The sequence below is a fragment of the Rutilus rutilus genome (genome assembly GCF_951802725.1).
Source record: "Rutilus rutilus genome assembly, chromosome: 2".
Taxonomy (NCBI): domain Eukaryota; kingdom Metazoa; phylum Chordata; class Actinopteri; order Cypriniformes; family Leuciscidae; genus Rutilus; species Rutilus rutilus.
The window spans coordinates 47,769,637-47,791,574 of record NC_140210.1 but is presented as its reverse complement, the minus strand read 5'-3'; the positions used below and the strand labels follow the sequence as shown (position 1 = coordinate 47,791,574).

At 37.6% G+C, this 21,938-nt stretch overlaps 1 protein-coding gene across 1 annotated transcript in view; it reads right to left on the bottom strand.

Moving 5' to 3' along the window:
* Positions 1–2,433: 2,433 nt before the first annotated feature.
* LOC311279464 (complement C3-like) overlaps positions 2,434–21,938 on the bottom strand; it is a 74,678-nt gene continuing 55,173 nt past the window's right edge. Inside the window, exons 25-30 of the mRNA XM_084390988.1 lie at positions 13,744–13,833; positions 13,491–13,571; positions 12,400–12,483; positions 12,097–12,235; positions 7,745–7,898; positions 2,434–3,013 (exon numbers count right to left, since the gene is read on the bottom strand). Of these exons, the coding sequence (XP_084247114.1) occupies positions 7,757–7,898; positions 12,097–12,235; positions 12,400–12,483; positions 13,491–13,571; positions 13,744–13,833 (536 nt within the window). The 3' untranslated portion in view covers positions 2,434–3,013; positions 7,745–7,756. The remainder of the gene's footprint in view (positions 3,014–7,744; positions 7,899–12,096; positions 12,236–12,399; positions 12,484–13,490; positions 13,572–13,743; positions 13,834–21,938) is intronic.

Below are 21,938 nucleotides of genomic sequence, written 5' to 3'. Positions count from 1 at the left end.
AATTGAAGAAACTTTCTTTAACAGAAAATAAGAGGTGCAAATGTTCACTGTCCCCTGAAGATCATACTCATACATTTTATACTTGTCCTAAATTGTATTCATTCTGGTCTTCTTTTTTTGTCAAAGGCTCTTAATGTTTCTGTGAAACCCTGCCCAATTATTGCAATTTTTGGAGTAACCCGTTAATCAGAGGTGGAGAGTCCAGGGGTCAGAAAGTAAAAGTCCTGCCATATATTTATTCCACCCATGAACTCACACAGCAAACACTCCAGTGTTAAATGAACTCTCCTGTGAGTTTATTTGGCTCCAGACTCAAGAGTGTTAAAGTTAATGAGCTAATTAAGTGATTGTTTGAGTGATGATTGAGCATTATTGAAGACACCTGATGTTAACAAGCAGAATCACTGAAGGAGAAAATCTCATTTTTTAAGTTGCCATTATGGTGATCAGTGTTCGCTTTAGTTGGGCTCTTGACCCTTAAACTAATAACATTAGATTTTGTTTGGCTGTTGTATCTGGGTTATAACTCTCAGATGAACAAAGAGAAATGTTGATCAGGTGGTGTTGGTTATGTTTTGACATAATCATAATTTGACCTGAATCACAAAACTAATTTAGAGAGTTAAGTTTACCTTGTTGATTATAGCTGCCTGTGATTCTAATATTATGTCATGTTAATCATTTTCAATGTAATCAGAAAGATTTCTTGAAAGTTGTTCTGATCAAAGGACTTTGAAAGAATATATTATTTGGACACACTGACACCAAGAATCAGCCTGTGATTCTCAACAATGGTGACAATAATAAAGCATGTTGCAGTGCATTCTGGGTGCCACCAATCAAAACTCATCCATGGCTCCCATCATGCATTGCGGTATGAATAAATTATGATCTGAATTGTCTTGTTTTCCTAATTGAATATTCTTTTTGTCACCATTGTTGAGATTCATACACTGAATCTTGATGTCTGTGTGTGCCTTAAAGAAAGATTTTCTTTTTCTTTATCAGAACAACTTTTAAGAAATAAATTGAATTATATTGAAAAATCTGGAACTTAATCTGTAGAATTACTGTGATGTTGTAATGACCAATATACATTTAAATCAGAGATTAGGCTCTAAATGAGTTCAGTGATTCAGATCAAATTATGATTATGTTCAAACATAACCAACACCACCTGATCAACTTTTCTTTTTGTTCATCTGGCTGTAATAACTCAGATCAACAACCAAACAAAATCTAAAGATAATCATTTGAAGGTCAACTGCCCAACTTAATCGAACACTAATCTCCATAACGGTGTCTAAAATTGTGATTTTTCTCCTTCAGTGATTCTGCTTGTTAACATCAGGTGTCTTCAATAATGGTCAATCATCACTCAATCAATCACTTAATTAGCTCATTACCTTTAACACTCTTGAGTCTGGAGCCAAATAAACTCCCAGGAGAGTTAATTTAACACTGGAGTTTTTGCTGTGTGAGTTCATGGGTGGAATAAACATATGGCAGGACTTTTACTTTCTGACCCCTGGAATCTCCACCTCTGCCGTTAATGGATTGTAAAACAAGCGGCATGTGGATACTGTTGCTTTTGCTTCATTGGCAGCCAGAAGAAGAATATTGTTGCATTGCAAATCCTCTTGCCCCCTCCAAATTTGTCTTGATTGAAGAACTTGATGTCCTTTCTACTCCTGGAAGAAATGTAACACTCCTCTCAGAGACTCCTTTGTTGAGACTGTCCCTTCTTTGGATTGTTTTCCATTTATTTTTTGTGGGGTACTTTAGGATGGGTATAGGGATAAGGATGTTGTTCCGGTTATTTTTATATAATTTTTATTCATTAATTTCTATGGATGTCAAAAAAAGAAAACAGTAGGTCGTGATGTTCTCCATGTATGTCATGCATATATTGTCATTTAATAATCTACTCAATAAAATATATATATACAAACAATGAAACCATGTTCTGCATTGTAAACTTCATAAATGTGCAGTCTGCATTGTGACTGAAAAAAAAAAAAACTGATGTGTGTGTGTGTGTGTTCTGCATTGGGGATGCTCTCTAGTTTAATTTCTTCATTTGTGTGTGTGTGTTCTGGATTGTGGCAGATTTTATTTATTTTTTTTGACCAATAAAAAAAAAAAAATCCCATTTCCCATTCATTCCTATGGGAGTCAAATTGACCGACGAGGGAAGTATTTGTTACAATTTTTATTACAACCACATAAAATCCTCAAAACCAGTCAAAGTTCAAGTGCAACAAATCTCCTAAGATCTTGGACTAATCCGATGAACAATCAATTTTTTAAAATCTTGCCAAAATGCCTAATTCATCCATTCAAAATGACCAATTATCACTATAAATGAAATTCTGTCTTGATTTAGCATTGTTGGTGGTGAAGCGTGCAAAAAACAAAAACAAAAAAAAAACATTAATTCAGTTTATTTATTGAAAAACAAATCAATAGACTACATCAATTTCCCGTCTGTGTGATGTTAGATTCCTCTTCTACAAGCTTCCAGACTGGAGATGCTCCACATCAGGCCTCCTGAGGTTTTGCTTTTTGAATGTTCTAGAAAGTAATTTATCCCAATACCTCTTCCATATCTTTTATCATCCACATCAACTCCTGTCAGAAAGCAAATGCCAGGAATAATCATCTGAACGCATTTATTCTTTTTTTCTTTTGTATAATGTTTAGTCTATTCAGATATCCAGAAATTCTCCTTTAAAGTTTCTTATGATTATTAAAATGAGATATAGATTTAAAATATCACACAAAACAAATTATAATGTTGGATTTGTGATTCAGATTGGAAAAAGTTATCAGAATATTCTTGCAAAGTATTAGTTAGTCAGGATTCTAAACTGAACTTGAAATTAATTCGTCACCATTTATTTATTTATTTATTTATTTATTTTTTAGCTCCAACAATATTATTTAAGATTTATTGAGAGTATGCAAGATTATGTTTAATTTCCTATAATCAACATCTTGAACATTTGTGACCCTGCCTGTGATAACCCAGCTAAAGTCATTTTTTTATGTTATGTATTTTTTTACATCAGGTCATTCTACCCAGTATAAGGAATAGGCTGTGAAAGTTTCTCATTGATATACCTAATATTTACTGAGTTAGGCCATTTCAAAGATTTGGAGAATTCCGAGCTCGGAATTTTAGGTTTTTGAGAAATTCCAATTTGAAAATAAGTAAACTTTTAAAATGGCAATACCTCTGATCCATAATTTTCCTGACTATATGTCATATACCAAATTAAAGCTTACATCCTCCCCTTTTCAGTGATGTATGATACTTTTAGGGGGAAATTCTATTATTTTGGTAAATATGAGTCTTTTTACATGATATGCATGACCAAAATGCATACAAATAACATTGAAACGCATGGGGAGGAAAGAGATACCACAATACTGTGTTCAGAGTTACTGTACACAGTACAGACTGTACTGTACAGGCCTACCATTACCAGCACTCTAATAATAGGATATGCATAATCAAGAAATAACCTGCCAATACAACTCGAGTATAATTCATAATAATTTATTTAATAATAATAAAAGAGAGAGAGATCCACTTACAAGAGAGTCAGTAGGTAAATAAACAACGCATATCAGAAAGACACAAGTGAAAACAACATTCACTCAACCTAGAACAGTCTCACCCTGAGGTGATTAACAAAAAGGAATAAATAACACTGTACAAAGACGTGGTCAGTCAAGTCAACATTTCGGCAGCAGGGCCCAGCACCGGAGAATGGAAAACGTACTCTGCCTAGGGCGGCAGTCCGCCAGACGATGATGTGGTCAGTCATGTGGTCGTGGTCAGTCAATATCACAATAACAATATCAATAACAATAATAACCAATATAATCACAAAGGTTTTTTTTTTTTTAATTATTCGAAATCTAACTCTAAAGGGAGTGCATATGCATGTTCTATGCCAGTTTTATTCTTTTGGCAAGCGCTCGTGGGGTCTTTTTTGGTCTTCCCACACCATGAGTTGGGGGTGGAGCAGGTGTCACAACCTCTGCATGGACAACATTTTCCACCTGCATGTTTGGGTCAGGGCAAACCAGATCCCTGTAATTTGCAACTTGTGTGTGACTGGCTCAGATTCTGACAGGGTCTTGCACATTACAGTCCCATCTGCTCTGAAATCAATGTGATGGAGTGGCTTGATAGAGGGGAGCTTCCTGAAAAACTGTAACAGATAAGTGTCCCAGCCAAACATAGGAACAATGACATTGCCCGCCTCATCACCACACAGCTGAGGGATCAGCACACCACTTGGAGAAGCCAGGCGCACAACATTCTCAATGTCAGCCAAGCAGTCAACTTTTGAATTCCTGTACTTGCGCTTGAACAGGCCAAACATAGCGTCAGGAGCAAACTTGGTGTGTCCGGCTAACATGAATGAAAGGGTGATACTCTGATGCTTCCCTGTTACAACGCGCCAAAGAAGATATTGAATGACTGCATTGTTTTTATTTTGGCCTGAGCAATTGTCTGCATGTAAGTGCAAGTGGGTCTCCTTCAAACCATAATTGTCGAAAAAGTAGTCCAGAAGACTGATGACACAGTTGGCCCCTTTGCCTACCACAGTTGCCTCATCTAGAAGGAAGACCACCATCTGCGGAAGCCCTTCCGTCACGACGCCGAACACAGCACACTTGCGTGGTGTCTTGAAGAAGATGGGTCCTGGTTGCATGGGATTGTGAGGGTAATGGAGCTGTTGCGCAAAGTCAAAGCTGTAATGAACCTTAAAGAGATAGAGAGAAGACAGAGAATAAATATTAGTAAATACTGAATTTGTCAATGCATCATCAAAAATTAAGATCTATTCAGACACAAATGGTGCCATGTTGTCAATTACATCATTTTAACTAAATACATTAAATTGTAACAATTATAAAACAATTACATTAAGCTAGAGCTTAATGACAGACATCACAAGATAGCTTAGTCAGTGATGGATTTTGTCTTTGTAACAGCATGTTCTGCACATGTTCTGTACAGTATAACAACATAGCAATAACAGTGAGTGTACCCTGCATAGGGCAGTAAATTACCTCAAAAGCAGACGAAGAATTGGGCGCACTGTTCCCAGGATCCAGCAGCTTGGTTACACCATTCTCGGCTACAACTCTGCGGCACTGCTGCACCTTGGTGTTGTAAAATGACCGCTCTGTTGTGGCCTGCAACAGATGTTCCTCAGCTTTCCGAAATGCTTCAGTTTTCTCATCCAGGTCTTTCTTTGAGGCCTTTAGCAGTAAAGTGCTGTTCTTTTGGCAGGTCCAGCATAGATCGGACATCGGCTTCATCGGCAACACGTTAGGCACATACTGCCGCCAGATACTATAAAACGTTCGCTCACTCAGAGCTCGATGGCCACTGGTCTCACAGGAATCATTAAACAGCTTGTGAATTGCAACTTTGCTGATGGAGGAGGGCAGCAACTTGAGGTCATCTCTCTTGTACCCAGGTATTCTCCCTGGAAGAAGCACGGCATTTTCCTCAGCGTAGTTGTGGATGAATGTAACCACTCTTTTGATGTCATCAACTTCTAACGCATGCTTAGGCAACCTTCCCTTGTTCCCATGGATCCTAGGAGTCACACCATTCTGCAGGTAATGCTTGATTAATGCAGCCAAGCGATCTTTAAACACGGCATGCATATACATGAAAGTATCCCGACATATTTTCAGCCCTTCATAAAAATAATCTAGGCGATAACGTTTCCGTGCAGTCTGTGATGCTTTTTTAGTGCGGACTGTCTCTTCCCCACAGTGCAGGTGACTTTGGATTTGAGCTAACAGGACCAGATCGAGGGCCACACTATCCATCTCCAAATAACTCATCCTGAGCGACAGCAACTCTTGATCCTTGAATGAAGATGAACACTTTCCTCCATTGTAAAACTTGCAGTTGCAAGAAAAAACAACATTCAATTTAGCATCTGAAAGTCCAGAATTGGAGGCAAATTGAGATTCTGGATGCTTTTCCACTTGAATATTTCCTAGACTTACAGCTTGGGGTTCAACCACTAAAACCGGCTCGTCCTCCTCATCAGTATGGTCTTGGTCTGAAAAAGCACATTACATTTTTATTCATAAAATACATTTAAATGTAATGATATTCAGAATAGAACAAGAATGAAAAAAAAAAAAACTATAAACAAGCCAAAATGAAATACTTTATAAGCGAAAGTGAAAGTAAGCAGTGTTGGGCTCACGTAACTCTCTAATTAGAATCAAAATGTTTCAACATTCGCGATGTATTTGGATGGTAAACTATTCTTTATTATATGCTTTGTACTTCACTCACTTTCCAATATCGACGGAAAAAATCATCATCTTCACATGCGCAAAATGGTACGAATTGTACTAGGCTACTGACAAACAGAGCAGTGTAATTTTTATATGTTAGGCTGACTATTTTATTATTATATTTTATTATGGCTATAATGAACAGGCTGCAATGTCAAGATTGCAATGCTGGAATATGGTGTGTGTGTGTGTCTCGGCGGGCGCGGGCGCGATCGAACAGAAACATGAAAACATAGGCTACTCCGTCAATTTGTTCAGGACATCTACGGATATTATTATATATAGCAGCTAGGCAAACAGGGGACAGACTAAAAGCTAGGTGATGAGCAAGGCATTCAGAGTCTAATCAATAAACATCATGAGGGGCATAATAACTCATTGAAACAAGACATAATCAACAGCATTAGCACTAAATCCAATTGTCTGCATTTTCACGGAATAAACCTGTGTTGGCTGTTACTGACAATGAGTTATCTAAGCAGAACATAATGCTAGGTAACCTAGAGTTTATACGCTAGGCATTCAGACAGAGCATAGCCTACCTTCATCAAATTCCTCTTCAGAGTCGTCGAAGAAAGAGTCCCCATCATCATTGATTTCATGTCCGACAAAATAATCTTCAATACAATTTCTAAGATCTTGGTTTGAGGCTATCCCTCCTAAATTACTTGACAACAACTTATTGAGACAGGATGCAATCTTCAGTTCTTCTCGCGCCGCCATTTCGGATAACATCACACTTCATCGTCGCTGGTTCGAGATTCCAGAAAGTTCCTCAGCAGTGGTGCTGGATACGGTCAGTCAGTGTCCAAACACCGAATTGTTTCAAGAGGTAGCATGCATGACATGTCCTTAAAATATGTTGGTTAGATTCACAACAAGTTAATCTTCAATAAAAAAATCAGTCCTCCTGAAATGTCCGTTGTGATATGAAGCAATCCATTGCGAAATCCATACCCGGCTTAAGTCGCAACCTTCCTGCCATACCGAAAACAGAGCTAGGTGACGGTGATGCGCATTGATATTATGATCTGTATTAACTTTCTAATGGGAGGAAAGAAGTTCCTGAACCGAATGACACCCAAAATACCGGGTGTTTATCCGCCAACATTAAACTCACAGCCGATTGAAAATGTGACATTGTGGAACTGCCTTCCGGTATTTCTCGGGGGAAAATGTAATCGTAACGTCAATAAAAGTGTTAATTTTAATATTTATCATGTCAGAGAAGAGAATTTAAACACTACATTTCGAAACATTAGTATCTAAGCTATCATTTACAAGTATAAAAAAATATTCCATAGTTTTGTCATTGTTCATGACTAGGACTACTTTACGCTCTTTATCTCAAAATTAGATCTTGCGACTTTAGCCGGGTTCTCATGGGCGGGGTCACATTTAATCAACATTATGTAGAACATCCGTATCTGAGGAGTTTATTCTGGAGCTCAGAGATGCCGATGTACCGATCCCTGTATTCTCGAGTTTGGCTTTCCTCTCTTGTCGGCCAGTATTCAAGCCAAGTCTCCTCTCCAAAGATGTACTGCAGACTAAAACAACAGACAAGAGAAGACAAAACAGACAAAATTACTGACTTAACTACTACACTCTTTATTTTAACAATTTTTTATTATTTTTTTGTAGGCACACACAGACATCAAGAATTCGCGTATGAATCTCAGCAATGGTGACAAACAGATCACCTCTGGTCATAAGCTCATTATTTATTCATGCAGCAATGCATGATGGGAGCCATGAATGAGTTTTGATTGGTGGCCCCCAGAATGCACTGCAACATGCTTTATAATTGTCACCATTGTTGAGATTCACAGGTTGATTATTGATGTCTGTGTGTCTAAAAACTTCACAAAGCATAAATATATTTTATTTTTGTATATGATAAACTTTCAAGAAATTCATTGGATTACATTTAAAAAAACGGCTCTTTTAAAATATTTAGTCAGCTTTAAAGATGAACTGAACTGAAAATTTGAGTAAAGGTGATATAACAGATGTATTTTATTTATTCTCATTGGTACAATTATTAAAATGGCAGAATTTGTTAAAAGGGATAAAATGGTAAGTTGAAAATGTTGTTGTTGTTACACGGGCGCCGCCATGTTGGATTTCAGCATTCCACTACGTCACTGGCATGGTAAGCTACTCTGTTGCTAACCAACACAAGCAGAGCAGCCATAGCATGTACATAGTCTGAGGCTAGCTGACATGGCTGAGGAAACAGAAACCAACAGGTCTAGGGGGGGGGGGTTCATACTGTATTGCCCCTGGCTGTAGTAATGAATCGTTTAGTGCTAAGGCAGCTGGGGTTACGATACATTTTCACAGGCTACCTTTGACAAGGAAACCAGGCTTTATAGTGTTCAACAAAACTGAGACTGACACACTCGGCATTCATTGAAATTGAGTCACAAAACCAAGCTAGATACCAAACGATCCAACCTAGATAAAGGGCTAGCAGCTAAACACGTTGGAAGCACTTTTGTCAAACTCCACAAGCTAGACACCACTCCGACCATATAAACTGTATAAATAAATCATGACTCCGACGATATCACAGATCGATAATAATGTGTTTACTCTTTGCTAACTAAACCGCAGCAGGTCTGTAAACAGAATCCAATGTCCCTCTCTACTCACCCTGAAGCTAGCTGATGTTCATCGTGTCAGGAAACATTGTTGATGCAGGGAGTTCAACTCGCAGAACTAACGTTAGCTGCTAGGTCCATAGTAAGAGGTATCTGTGCAGTATTTTGATTTTAACATTTTGCGTGCAGCTAACTTAACAAGCGATCCCATTGGATGAATTCGTCCAATCACATTTGCCATTTATCGTCCTCGACTTTCTAAAACGCACAGTACCTCAAACATGTTTTAGTATTTTTCTCTAAATGCACATATAAGCAGTCTCTATTTACTAAAATGCATAATGTGCTTGTATACAATAAATGAGAGTGCATGACAGGCTACAGCCCTCCAACCTCCCACCACATTTCCCTCTTATAACACCATGAACCACTATTGCTCCATTAATAATTGACTATGTACATTGCAAATACAATCTGTATCATACCTGCATTACTTTTATTTCGTGTAATTTACAACGTAACAGCGTTGCATGCTCGTAGTTTCTTTTGCACTTGGATCAGTGAGGCGATACAGCGCGCGCCGCTGCATTTGCGCGTTCAATTGAAGAGTGTGCGCTACGAGAACGGGATAACGGCTGACAGGACAAGAAAGTCAGTTTTTCTGAGGTGAAAGACTTTATTTCAGCGTACACTTATGTCACTGCCTGGTAGTTCCTATTGTGCTGGGTTTTCTGAAGTAGTCATGATTCGCCTCTAATAACATGCTCTAAACACGCACGCAGATTGGAAAAGGAGGAGCGGGGGCGCGGGGAGCAAGGATCACAAATTTGAACTATATCGATATATGCGATATGGTCTAATTCCATATCGCATTTCAAAAATAAATGTTCCAGGTTGACCTCTCTGCAACAGATCGATTCCGATGCAGTGTCCATGCTCCGGCAGCGCCCGCACCCACACCAGTCACTTCCCCCCAAACGATCCTGTAGGTGGAGCCTGAAACTGATCGTCCTCCTTGTGGTGGTAGTCAGGTACTACTGGCCTGTACCTCACAGGCTCAAACGCGTAACCAAAATGACTAATTTTTGTGTGTATAGGACCTGCAGCTGCCTATATACCTTCACAGGTTCTACCATGCCAGTGATGTCATCAGAATTGCCAGCGTTCTAATACTAACAAACGCAATTTTTGTGTTGCTTAAAAAAAAGCTATATTGATATTTAAAAAAAAATTTTTTTGTGTAATTTACTTTTAATTGTCATAAACAACACATTATCAATGTTGATTTTTTCAGTTCAGTTCATCTTTAAGAAGCCAGCTTGGGGGCATCTCAGTTTATCTGGGAAATAATCACTGGGAGGAATGATGAGGTGAGATTTGTAGTCAAATAATTAAAACTCAGATATCACACACCAATATCTGAGTTTGAATTATTCTGAAATATTGATTATTACCTCATTTGTCATGTGTGGACTATATTCCATAGGGTTGCACAACATCCCTCTGCTTAGACAGTGACATCACTATTTTGGATTTACCTTTAGTACAAAGTGTGTGTGTGTAAAGCTACGTTGACTTATGTTATTCATACAATACCTACTCACAAATAAACATCAAAAACAAAGCCGGCTGCAATGAATTTCTGTGCAAAACAGCTTTTACTACAAACACTTCCACACAAGAACATTTTGATAGAAAACAAAAAATATTTAAAGTTTTAAATATATATACTGCTGCCGTGCACAACTATCATCATGCTGTTAGGCAGTAGCACCCCTGCGCTGGGTGCGCCCCTCCCCCTATAACTGTTCTGTCTCGCGGAGGAGCTAATTTGTGTGCATCTGTGTGAAACACGCATAGGAAAAAAAGAACGACAGAAAGAACGGCTCCCCTCCAGCCGCGACTCGGCTCCCATCGTTCATGTTTATGAGCCGTTCAAAAGAATTGGTTCGTTCGCGAACGTCACAACTCTAATTTTTACAGCCTTATAATTAGACCTCTAATGCCCCTAATAATCATCAACACCCCTAATGCTTTCACAGTCCTACAGCTCGTACTGGGTCGACATTTCATTCGGAAATGTTAGGCAGTTTTGATTTATGTGCTATGTAATGTTTATGATCACGTTAGCTTACATGTGTGTAAGCAATGCTTCTATTGCTTGGTTTTTCTTTCTTCTTCGCCTGTGTTTTGATCAGGAGATTCTGTACTCTTTCAGATGCATAATAGCGCCCCCTAACATATAACAGTGAAAACATGGATTGCTGGAAAATTCCGTCAATAGCGGGGAAAGAGTAATACCATATATACCACCTATAATTTTTTTACTTTAAACCCCACAAAAATAATCAAAATAACTTAAACCCATGTTCATCACAGGAGATTTGAATTCAAGTCATTTTATTTTTAACTCTTTCCCTGCCACTGACGAGATATTTCAGAGTAGACAATCTCCTGATCAAAACACAGGAGAAGAAGCGATATCATATATGTAATCATATGTTAAATAACGTGATCACCAACATTAAACAGCATATTATTCAAAACTGGCTAATGTTACCGAATGAAATGTTGACCCTTAAAGAGGAAACGACTGTGAAGCTTTAGGGGTGTTGATGGACTCGATCTACTCATCTGTGTTTTGATCATCGGTCTGAATCCAATCTGACAAAAACGAGATTTTCGCAGCTCTTTGCTCAAATTTTTTTTTTTTTTTTTTTTTTAAATTAAACTTACCAGTTACAAGTGTTGATAAAGAATACATACAGCTAGAATAAAATTGGCTTTTGGTTTAAAGGCAGAGTTTTTTTTTTTTTTTTTTTTATATATATTGCATGTTCAGATATTCATTCAACAAAATATTCTGGGGGCATGAAATGTTTGTGAAAATTATCAAAAATGCTTGAGGGAACAGCCAACTTAAATAAATAAATAAAAACTGGAGGGGAAAGAGATAATTGTATGTCTTTATTTATTCAAGTTTATTGAAGTCTTACTTTGTTCAAGTCTATTCTAGGTTATATAAAATGCATTTTGACAAAAAACAACTGTCCCAACATTGAGCCATGAACAACATTCTGCAGACTTTATACATAAAGCTCAGGCAAATCCTGTAATTTACAGACACAGAGTGGACACTTACCTTCCTCCTAGCTTTGTCACGTCTTTGAATTTGCCCATGATGAGGTACGACTTGCCTTCTACCAATCCCAAATGTTCTCTGCAACTGGGACGACCCAAAAATAGTCTGACTTTCCCCTCAACATCATCCTCATCAGTGCCTACAGGACAGAACAGTGTTTATGACACACTTTCTCTGCAATTCAACATTAGCCTCCTGCTGAATATGTATCTGAGTGAAAAAAATGCATTTAACAAGAATCAGACACATTTCATATGCATTTCATGATCTGTGGAGTAGCATGGAGAGAACATTGAACCGTACCTTCTTTCAGCACCTGGTCCACCTTCAAGTGATAGATGTCAGAGTCCTGTGCCAGATCCATCTTCTCCACTGTCACTTTATAAACTGTCAAACATAAGTGTAATATTGTTACTGGCATAATAAGTGATTAGAATGGATTTTGGTGGCAGAAATCAAATTTTTTTTAATTAATTTACACAGGGGTTAAATGAATAGTTCACTCAAATAGGCACATTGTCATCATTTACATCATGTTGTTCCAGACCTCTGACTTCTGACAACAAAAACTAAGATATTTCCCATTGGAAAAAGAAAAACTTCATGTGATCAGACCGCTCACTGGATGAATTGGCTCCAATGGTTCTTGAGTTAACAACTCACTTGAAGGGAATATTTAATATTTAATATATTTACAGTGATTTAAAAGTGAAATTTGGGTCTGTTGCTCTCACAAAGTTTGCCATTTTTGGAGCTTAACAGAAATTACACATCACATCTTTTTTGGTTAACTGGTTTGTGAGCAACAGTGTGCCGACTTTTTTTTGCAAAACATTCTGTCATTACTTACTCACCCTCATGTCGTTACAAACCCGTTAGACTTTCGTTCATCTTTGGAAGTCAAATTAAGATATTTTTGATTAAATCTGAGAGCTTTCTGTCCCTCTGTTGACAGGCTACACAACTAACATTTGATGCTTATAAATAGATTGCAAAACTAACTGATTGTTTAATGACGGAACTAGGTAATTTGTTATAATTAATTACCGTATACATATTTTCCTCGTGAGCTAATGTGCTACACGTAGCTGTCAATGGATGGACAGAAATCTCTCAGACTTTATTACAAATATTTCCATTTGTGTTCCGAAGATGAACAAGTCTTATGGGTTTGGGACAACATGATGGAGAGTAATTAATGACAGAAGTTTCATTTTTGGGTGAACTGACCCTTTAATGCAGTTGTTCACTATAAAAAGAGCAGCGTGCAACAATTCCTTTTGAGTTCCACTGAAAAATAACCGGATCATGCAGATTTACAACAACATGGGGGGTGTAAATAATGAATTCTTGATTTATGAAAGTATAACAGTCATGACAATTAAATAACCTACCATAATCCATGCCACCTTCACATGCTTTATCCATACGATCACTTTCATCGACTTCGGTTTTCTTCTGGAAAGTGCAGGTTTCTGCGTTCAGAGAAGTTATTAATGCACACTTGTAATCACACACACACACATAAATATATTTTTTTGTTTCCTCATTCACATTCACATAAAAAAAAAAAAAAAATAAAAAAAAAAAATACTACAAAAGTTCAGGATATGGTCACTTTATATTATTATTTGTGTGTGATTATACCTTCCGCACAAATGCAAATGTCTCCCTTACACAGTCTGCTTATAGCGCCATCTGCCCTTTCAGGGTGGTAGAACTTCATACAGCGTGCATCTGACACACACACACCACACAGAGAGAGAGAGAGAGAGAGAGAGAGAGAGAGAGAGAGAGAGAGAGAGAGAGAGAGAGAGAGAGAGAGAGAGAGAGAGAGAGAGAGAGAGAGAGAGAGAGAGAGAGAGAGAGAGAGAGAGAGAGAGAGAGAGAGAGAGAGAGAGAGAGAGAGAGAGAGAGAGAGATTTAATGCAGTGAGGTCAATTAATTAAAAATGCTAATTTCAAGAAATATTATATAACAATATCTGCTGAGAAAAGTGAGAAGTGAACCTTTCACTGAAAAGGATGATTGACCCACAGCAGTTTCAAAATGATCAAAACTTAACAAATCATACTTTTAACAATTTGACAATGATGCCATTTAATTTGTTTCTGACCCATTAGTGTGTACAACGTCATTGAACATGTTTTTGCTGTTCTTGTTGCATTTACACGGCTTTAACCAGCAGATGTCCTCAGCATGCTATGTTTTGAGTGAAGCTAGAGTAGGCTAATCGATCTAATCATCTAACGGTGAATTTAGCTGACGTGGTCAATATAGTGGAGTAAAAACAACACCTAACAGTTTTTCAAGCAAGACAATGTTGTCGAAATGAGCGCTGGATACCTGAGGTAATACTTCTCACCATTTATTCAGAGGGTATGAACGATTGTTTCATAATCAATTTTCTTGAAAAGGGGCTTGACTTGTCAAACATTGTTGGACTTTTTCTGGACCTCGGCGATTAACTTCTCTGCAATGTCCGCGAGACTTTAAATTGGACTGGATTCTGATTGGCTGTCAGTGTTTTATCGTTCAACAGCTGAAAATAAATAAATAAATTGTGATCCCAACGATATAATTTCTCTATAAGGCATATCCTTATCGTTATAGCTGTGGTGTGAACTCTGCTATTCTTTAACATTGAGACCGATTTTTAGAACTAGCCTATATCTTTATCTTTGTCTTTGTCTTTGTCTTTATCATTATCGTCCTTGGTGTACGGGCCTTTAGACATTTTCTTAATATGGGCATTAAACTTAAGCTTAGAGTCTACAATGACAACTAAATATTTCAATCACTTCCCTGATTTCCTTTTGATCAATTTTGATTTGAAATCCATCCAGCGCTTTTTGTTTTTTAGTAAAAAAAAAAAAAAACACACACTGAAGCGGTTTTGTTGTTAAGCTGTTATCCTGTAGTCGCTGGGAAACAATGACCAGTTGCCTGGTTAACATTTCTGAAGCCGGTCAACAGTATTATAAAACATAAGGTTTTATTAAACTAGAAAGTAGCAAACGTAACAATGCATGTAACGCGTTCACACAAACAACAACCAACAACTGAATAATGAAGATGGAGGAACTTAAACACACTGTGGTGACGAACTAAATTATTCCCAGCTGTGATGAATGAATGTCCATGCCCAGTCAACACTTTGATCTCACAGTGATGTCACCATGTGGTCACACCGTCAGCAATCTGAGTTCACAGTGATCTAAAAGTGTAACCTCACAGCGCTCTCACTGTGTGCTCAAACTGTGACCACAATACCCACATAGCAACATTGTGTCGGCCCAGATCCGGCCCACATCTGGCACACGTGGAAAGATGATCTAGCCCACATGCAGCGTGGAATTACGGCACTTGGGTGGGCCGCTCCTGTTTGCCAAATCTGGGCCACAAGCAGGCCATAGCAATGCCACATGTCAGCCAAGAGCAAAGAAATAAACCAGAACTGGACCTTATCTGAGCCACAAAATCTGTGTATATTAAATATGGTCATCTCAGCCTGTTAACAAAAAGAATCACTGAAAGAAAGAAGAGAACAGAAAAAAGAGACGAGCAGAAGCACAAGAACTACAACTGACTTCAGCCACAGCCTCAGATGAAATCAACTGAAGAGAAAAGAAGACATTAAATCTGTGAAGATCTCAGCAGAGGAGGATTAAACAACTCCACAAACAGCATTACCAGCTTCACTTATTACTAACCAGACTGACTTTATTTCTGTCAGAAGTCTACAGAAGTTTTTATTGAGAATTAACAATCTTCTAACAACTGATTGTTATAATATTGTTGGACCTCACGCTGCAGTAACACACGGTTTGTGATGAGAATATATTATTGGTACAACTCAGTTGTTAGATTCAAATTACCTCAGTGAAGCAGTCTATTTCATGATGATTATAAAACCATCAACAGGTAACCATCATCACCTGATCTCGTTTCACTTTAGCTTTCTTTGCTGCTGTAAATGTGTTTGACAAGCACACTGTCACAGCTGCAAAAAAGGACAAAAGATATAATAAGAGTTAAGAGCCCAACTAATGGAAACACTAATCACTGTTATGGTGACTTCAAATGAAACACATTAGAGTTAAACACCTGTTAATTCTCAATAAAAACTTTTGTAGACGTCTGACAGAAATAAAGTCAGTCTGGTTAGTAATAAGTGAAGCTGGTAATGCTGTTTGTGGAGTTGTTTAATGAAGTTGGAGCCTGACATCAAATGTTTAGACGTCAACCTAATTTTCATTTTCAACTAAAATGTTCAAATCCAATAACATTTATAGCTGGGGTGACCTCATATTGTGGCCATAAAATGAGCACACAGCGAGTGCGCTGTGAGGTTACACTTTTAGCTCACTGTGAACTCACATTGTGGTCATATGGAGAGATCACTGTGAGATCAACGTGTTGACTGGGAGGTGTTCTCCAAACTCTTCAGGCATTGTAGAAGAAAACTCAGATCTGTTATCTTGGCAAAAGGAGGTTGCAAAAATTATTTAATAACAGGGTGCCAACAATTATGGCCAGCGTGTTTTGGAGAAAAACATTTATTTTATAATGTGATTTACCCCCACTTTCAGTTCTTTTACTTCAATGAAAGGTTAGATTTTTGTGAATTTTTTGAATGAAAGATCAAAAGGATAAACAATGCAGATTTATTTTTTACAGCCATTTTTTATCATATTTATCAGGGGTGCCATCAATTTTGACCACCACTGTATGTTACATGTGCAGCAGCAGCATTATGTCTTACAGGCTCACAGGAATGTCTGTGAGTGTATTGGCACTGGCAGTGTGTGTTGATTGATGTTTATGTGTGAATAAAAGCCTAACTCAAATCTTTTCAGCATATAAAGTGAATTTGGTCTCTTCAGAAAATTTGGACTAAACCGCTCATTTAAAATGGATTAGTTTTACAATCTATTTATGAATTTTAAGTGTCAAGTGGTAGTTGTGTAGCCTGTCAACAGAGGAACATAAAGCTCTCAGACAGAGGTGGAAAGTCCAGGGGTCAGAAAGTAAAAGTCCTGCCATATGTTTATTCCACCCATGAACTCACACAGCAAAAACTCCAGTGTTAAATGAACTCTCCTGGGAGTTTATTTGGCTCCAGACTTAAGAGTGTTAAAGTTAATGAGATCATTTAGTGATTGATTGAGTGATGATTGAGCATTATTGAAGACACCTGATGTTAACGAGCAGAATCACCAAAGGAGAAAATCGGGTTTTTTAAAGTTACCATTATGGTGATCAGTGTTGGCTTTAGTTGGGCTCTTGACCCTTAAACTAATAACGTTAGATTTTGTTTGGCTGTTGTATCTGAGTTATAACCCTCAGATGAACAAAGAGAAAGTTGATCAGGTGGTGTTGGTTATGTTTTGGCATTATCATCATTTGACCTGAATCACAAAACCCATTTAGAGAGTTAAGTTTACCTTGTTGATTACAGCAGCCTGTGATTCTTCAGTATACTATTTTCAGAATTTTCAATATAATCAAAAAGATTTTTTAAAAGTTGTTCTGATCAAAAGACCTTAAAGTATTTTATTTGGACACACAGACATCAATAATCAGCCTGTGATTCTCAACAATGGTGACAATAATAACGCATGTTGCAGTGCATTCTGGGTGCCACCAATCAAGACTCCTTCATTGCTCCCATCATGCATTGCAGTATGAATAAATTATGATATGAATTGTCTTAGTAATATTCTTTTTGTCATCATTGTTGAGAATCATACACTGAATCTTAATGTCTGTGTGTGCCTTAAAGAAAGATTTTGTTTTATTTTTTATATCAGAACAACTTTTAAGAAATCATTTGGATTATATTGAAAAATCTGGATCTTATCCAACTAATGTGTTATTCCTCTTACACAGAAGTGTGTTGAAACCTTTTACACACTAATGTGTTATAGTTACACAACTTGTGTCAGATATGTGTCACATGTGACTGTAGTCGGTGTGTATTTGCCAGAGTTACTTCCTGTGTTTTTACAACTAGTGTTTGGATGAACACTGAAACGTATTGTTAACTTGTGTTTATGGAGTCCAGTGACGTTTAATAAAGAGTTTGTTTGAACATTTGGATGGTTTAGACATCATGAATCTACATAGACAAGCTCTTATTGAGAATTAACTGAGGTTTAGATGTTGATGTTTCACTGAATGTTTTATTTGAAGTCACCAGAATCGTGATTAATGGCTCCTTTATTTGAGCTCTTGACCCTTTACTCTTCTTTTAGTGTTTCTCTGGCTGCTTTAACTGTAATTTAATCAAATACATTTGTTATACTGAGAGAAAATATAATCAGATGTTTCTTGATGATGTCATAATCAGCAAGTGCTGATCTGATCAAGTTTATGAGTATATGAATGGTGTGCATTTAATTTATTTATGTGCTGTTAGTTATAACAATCTTGTGAAACTACATCATGCTATCCAGCAGTGCAGAATAAAAAAAATAAAAATGAATCTGCAGCAAAAACTAGTCAAACACAAACATCAAGAATCAGCGTATGAATCTCAACAATGGTGACAAACAAAAAGCTTCATGCTGCAATGCATGCTGGGAGTCATGGATGAGATTTGTACTATGGTGGCACCCAGCATGCATTGCTTCATACACTGAATCTTGATGTCTGTGTGTGCCTTAAAGAAAGATTTCGTTTTATTTTTTATATCAGAACAACTTTTAAGAAATCATTTGGATTATATTGAAAAATCTGGACCTTATTCTGTAGAATCACTGTGATGCTGTAATGACCAATATACATTTAAGTCAGAGATTAGACTCTAAATGAGATCAGTGATTCAGGTCAAATGATGATTATATTAAAACATAAGCAACACCACCTGTTCACCTTTTCTCTTTGTCATCTGGTTGTTATAACTCAGTTACAGCAGCCAAACACAATCTAAAGTTAAATGCTTAAAGGTCAACTGCCCAACTAAATCAAACATTGATCTCCATAATGGTGACTAAAATTGTGATTTTTTTTCCCTTCAGTGATTCTGCTTGTTAACATCAGGTGTCTTCAATAATGGTCAATCATCACTCAAACAATCACTTAATTAGCTCATTAACTTCAACACTCTTGAGTGTTAATTTAACACTCATATTTGAACACTTTAACACTCTTGAGTCTGGAGCCAAATAAACTCCCAGTTCATTTAACACTGGAGTTTTTGCTGTGCAGCTGATTTCACTAATTAGTTCTCTCTCCTGTCTGAATTAGCAAATCCAGGTGATTGGAACAAAATACTGAGGAGGACTTTTACTTTCTGAACCTGGACTTTCCACCTCTGGCGTAGTTACAGTATTGTTTACAGCAAAGCCTCCGGAGCTGATTCTCAACAGTTAAAGGGGTGGTATAATGCCCCTTTTCACCAGATGTAAAATAAGTCTCTGATGTCCCCAGAGTGTGTGTATGTGAAGTTTTAGCTCAAAATACCCCACAGATATTTTTATATAGCATGTTAAAATTGTCATTTTTTGTGGGTGAGCAAAAACACACCGTTTTGTGTCTGTCCCTTTAAATGCAAATGAGCTGCTGCTCCCGGCACAGGGGACGGAGCTTCAAGAGCTTGCACTCACACAGACACACACTGAAAATTTCAAAAACTTTCAGCCTTTTATGTTCAAACCGGAGTCAGACAATGATAGAGAGACTCAAGAAGAAGTGACAACATGTAGAAGCAACAGGACATTTCTGAATGGTTAGTTGATGAATTTATGTAGCTGATGTGTAGTTATCTTCTAGTCATTGATTAGCATATTCTGTCTTGATAATCTATTGTAGCATATATGGGCTATGAATCATTCATTCGTTTGTTCTGAATTAACAAATTCGGCTTGGCTTTTTTAGCTACAACAACAGAGCTTTATAAACACAATTATAGCAACAAGAGAAAATGTAATATTAAGAAGTCAAGGGTCAAGAGCACAACTAAAGCAAACGCTAACCACCATCGTGGTGACTTTAAAATGCAAAATATGATTTCATTAAAGGTGCATTAAGCAACTTTTCATGTTAAAAATACCCGTTTTTCTAACCCATACATGCTTAAACAATTGCCTGATGGGCTGAATGAGCCCTTCTATGATCACTGCGATTGCCTCTATAATCCTGTACAGTAAAATAAATAAGAGGGATTCGGGACGGAATCGACTGGGCGTCACGTCATGCGCGTTCACGCTCACCTGGCTATGTCTGGCAGGTTTGTGTATTCGCCGCCATTATCCGCATCAGCGAAGACAACTCAAGCGACTTTTACAGGATCACATTCCTGTAACATAACCTCTGCTAGGTCATAAACTTTATGACCCCCCCCCCAACAGGAATTTCAAGGGGAACACAACTCTCACTTGAATTCCGACAAAGAAAGAGGAATAAACCCTGCAATCATATATTTTCTATAGGTATAGCCACTTAAGAAATGTATAAACATGGATTTGATTTCCCTGTGTCATAGTAGCCGATATCATGGCTTGATAGTGTGTGAAACGAACTTCTAAATACTTCTATTCGTGCATTTGAGTGTAACGTGTATCCTTAACTGTTTATATTTCATTCTTGGTCACTCTTTAACCGTCTTGCTTTGATGAAACCACTCATACGTAGGAAATTACAGTAAAATGTATTCTTCTGTAATTACCATCTTGCTGGAATATAATTGCTGAATTTTGACAACACCACAACTCACTCGAGTGGGTGTTTCCCCAGAGACAAAGGAAGCTTTCCCGCTTCAGATCTCTGGACGTTCATTGGTTGTTCGCGCGAACAGAGGCGTCAACCCATCTTTTCAATAAAAGACCGACTCAGGAAATCTTCAGTGAGCACTTTTTCGGTGAGAGGTTTTCTGGGTCCATGGCTCCTTCGGGAGCTTTTCTCCATTTTCTCTTTTATTTTCTTTAAGTCTTTTCTTTATTTTCGTCTTCGGACTCAGCGAAGCAAACGCAGCAAGCAACTTCAACTCAAAGAAAAAGACTCTTTTGAAAATCCCGCGACCGCGCTTACCGGAAGAGACGAGAGCGCAAGCCCTGCTTTCTTAAAGAAACACACGCACGCTGCTCTTAACGACACACGCACGAGTCTGCGTTCTTCAGCAACAAAGAGAACCATACGCAAGTATTGATTGGATTTGATTGATGTGATTGCTTGTTGTCTCTCTCAAGGTTACATTGCCTGTGATTTTGCCATGCTGAGATCATCTCGGTGATCTCTCTCATCCTGACCTTTAGTTTCACTTTCTCCCTTTCATCCTCTCCCTCTCTCATCCAGAGGTGGAAAGTCCAGGGGTCAGAAAGTAAAAGTCCTGCCATATATTTATTCCACCCATGAACTCACACAGCAAACACTCCAGTGTTAAATGAACTCTCCTGGAAGTGTATTTGGCTCCAGACTCAATAGTGTTAAAGTTAATGAGATAATTAAGTGATTGATTGAGTGATGATTGAGCATTATTGAAAACACCTGATGTTAACAAGCAGAATCACTGAAGGAGAAAATCTCTTTTTTAAGTTACCATTATGGTGATCAGTGTTTGCTTTAGTTGGGCGCTTGCCCCTTAAACTAATAATGTTAGATTTGGTTGGCTGTTCTTTCAGAGTTATAACTCTCAGATGAACAAAGAGAAAAGCTGATCAGGTCGTTTTGGTTATGTTTTAACATAATCATCTTTTGACTTGAATTACAAAGCTCATTCAGAGAGTTAGGTTTACCTTGTTGATAACAGCAGTCTATGAGTCTACAGTACACTCGTTCAATATTATAATCAGCATTTTTAAATTAATCCAAAACATTTCTTTAAAGTTGTTCTGATCAAA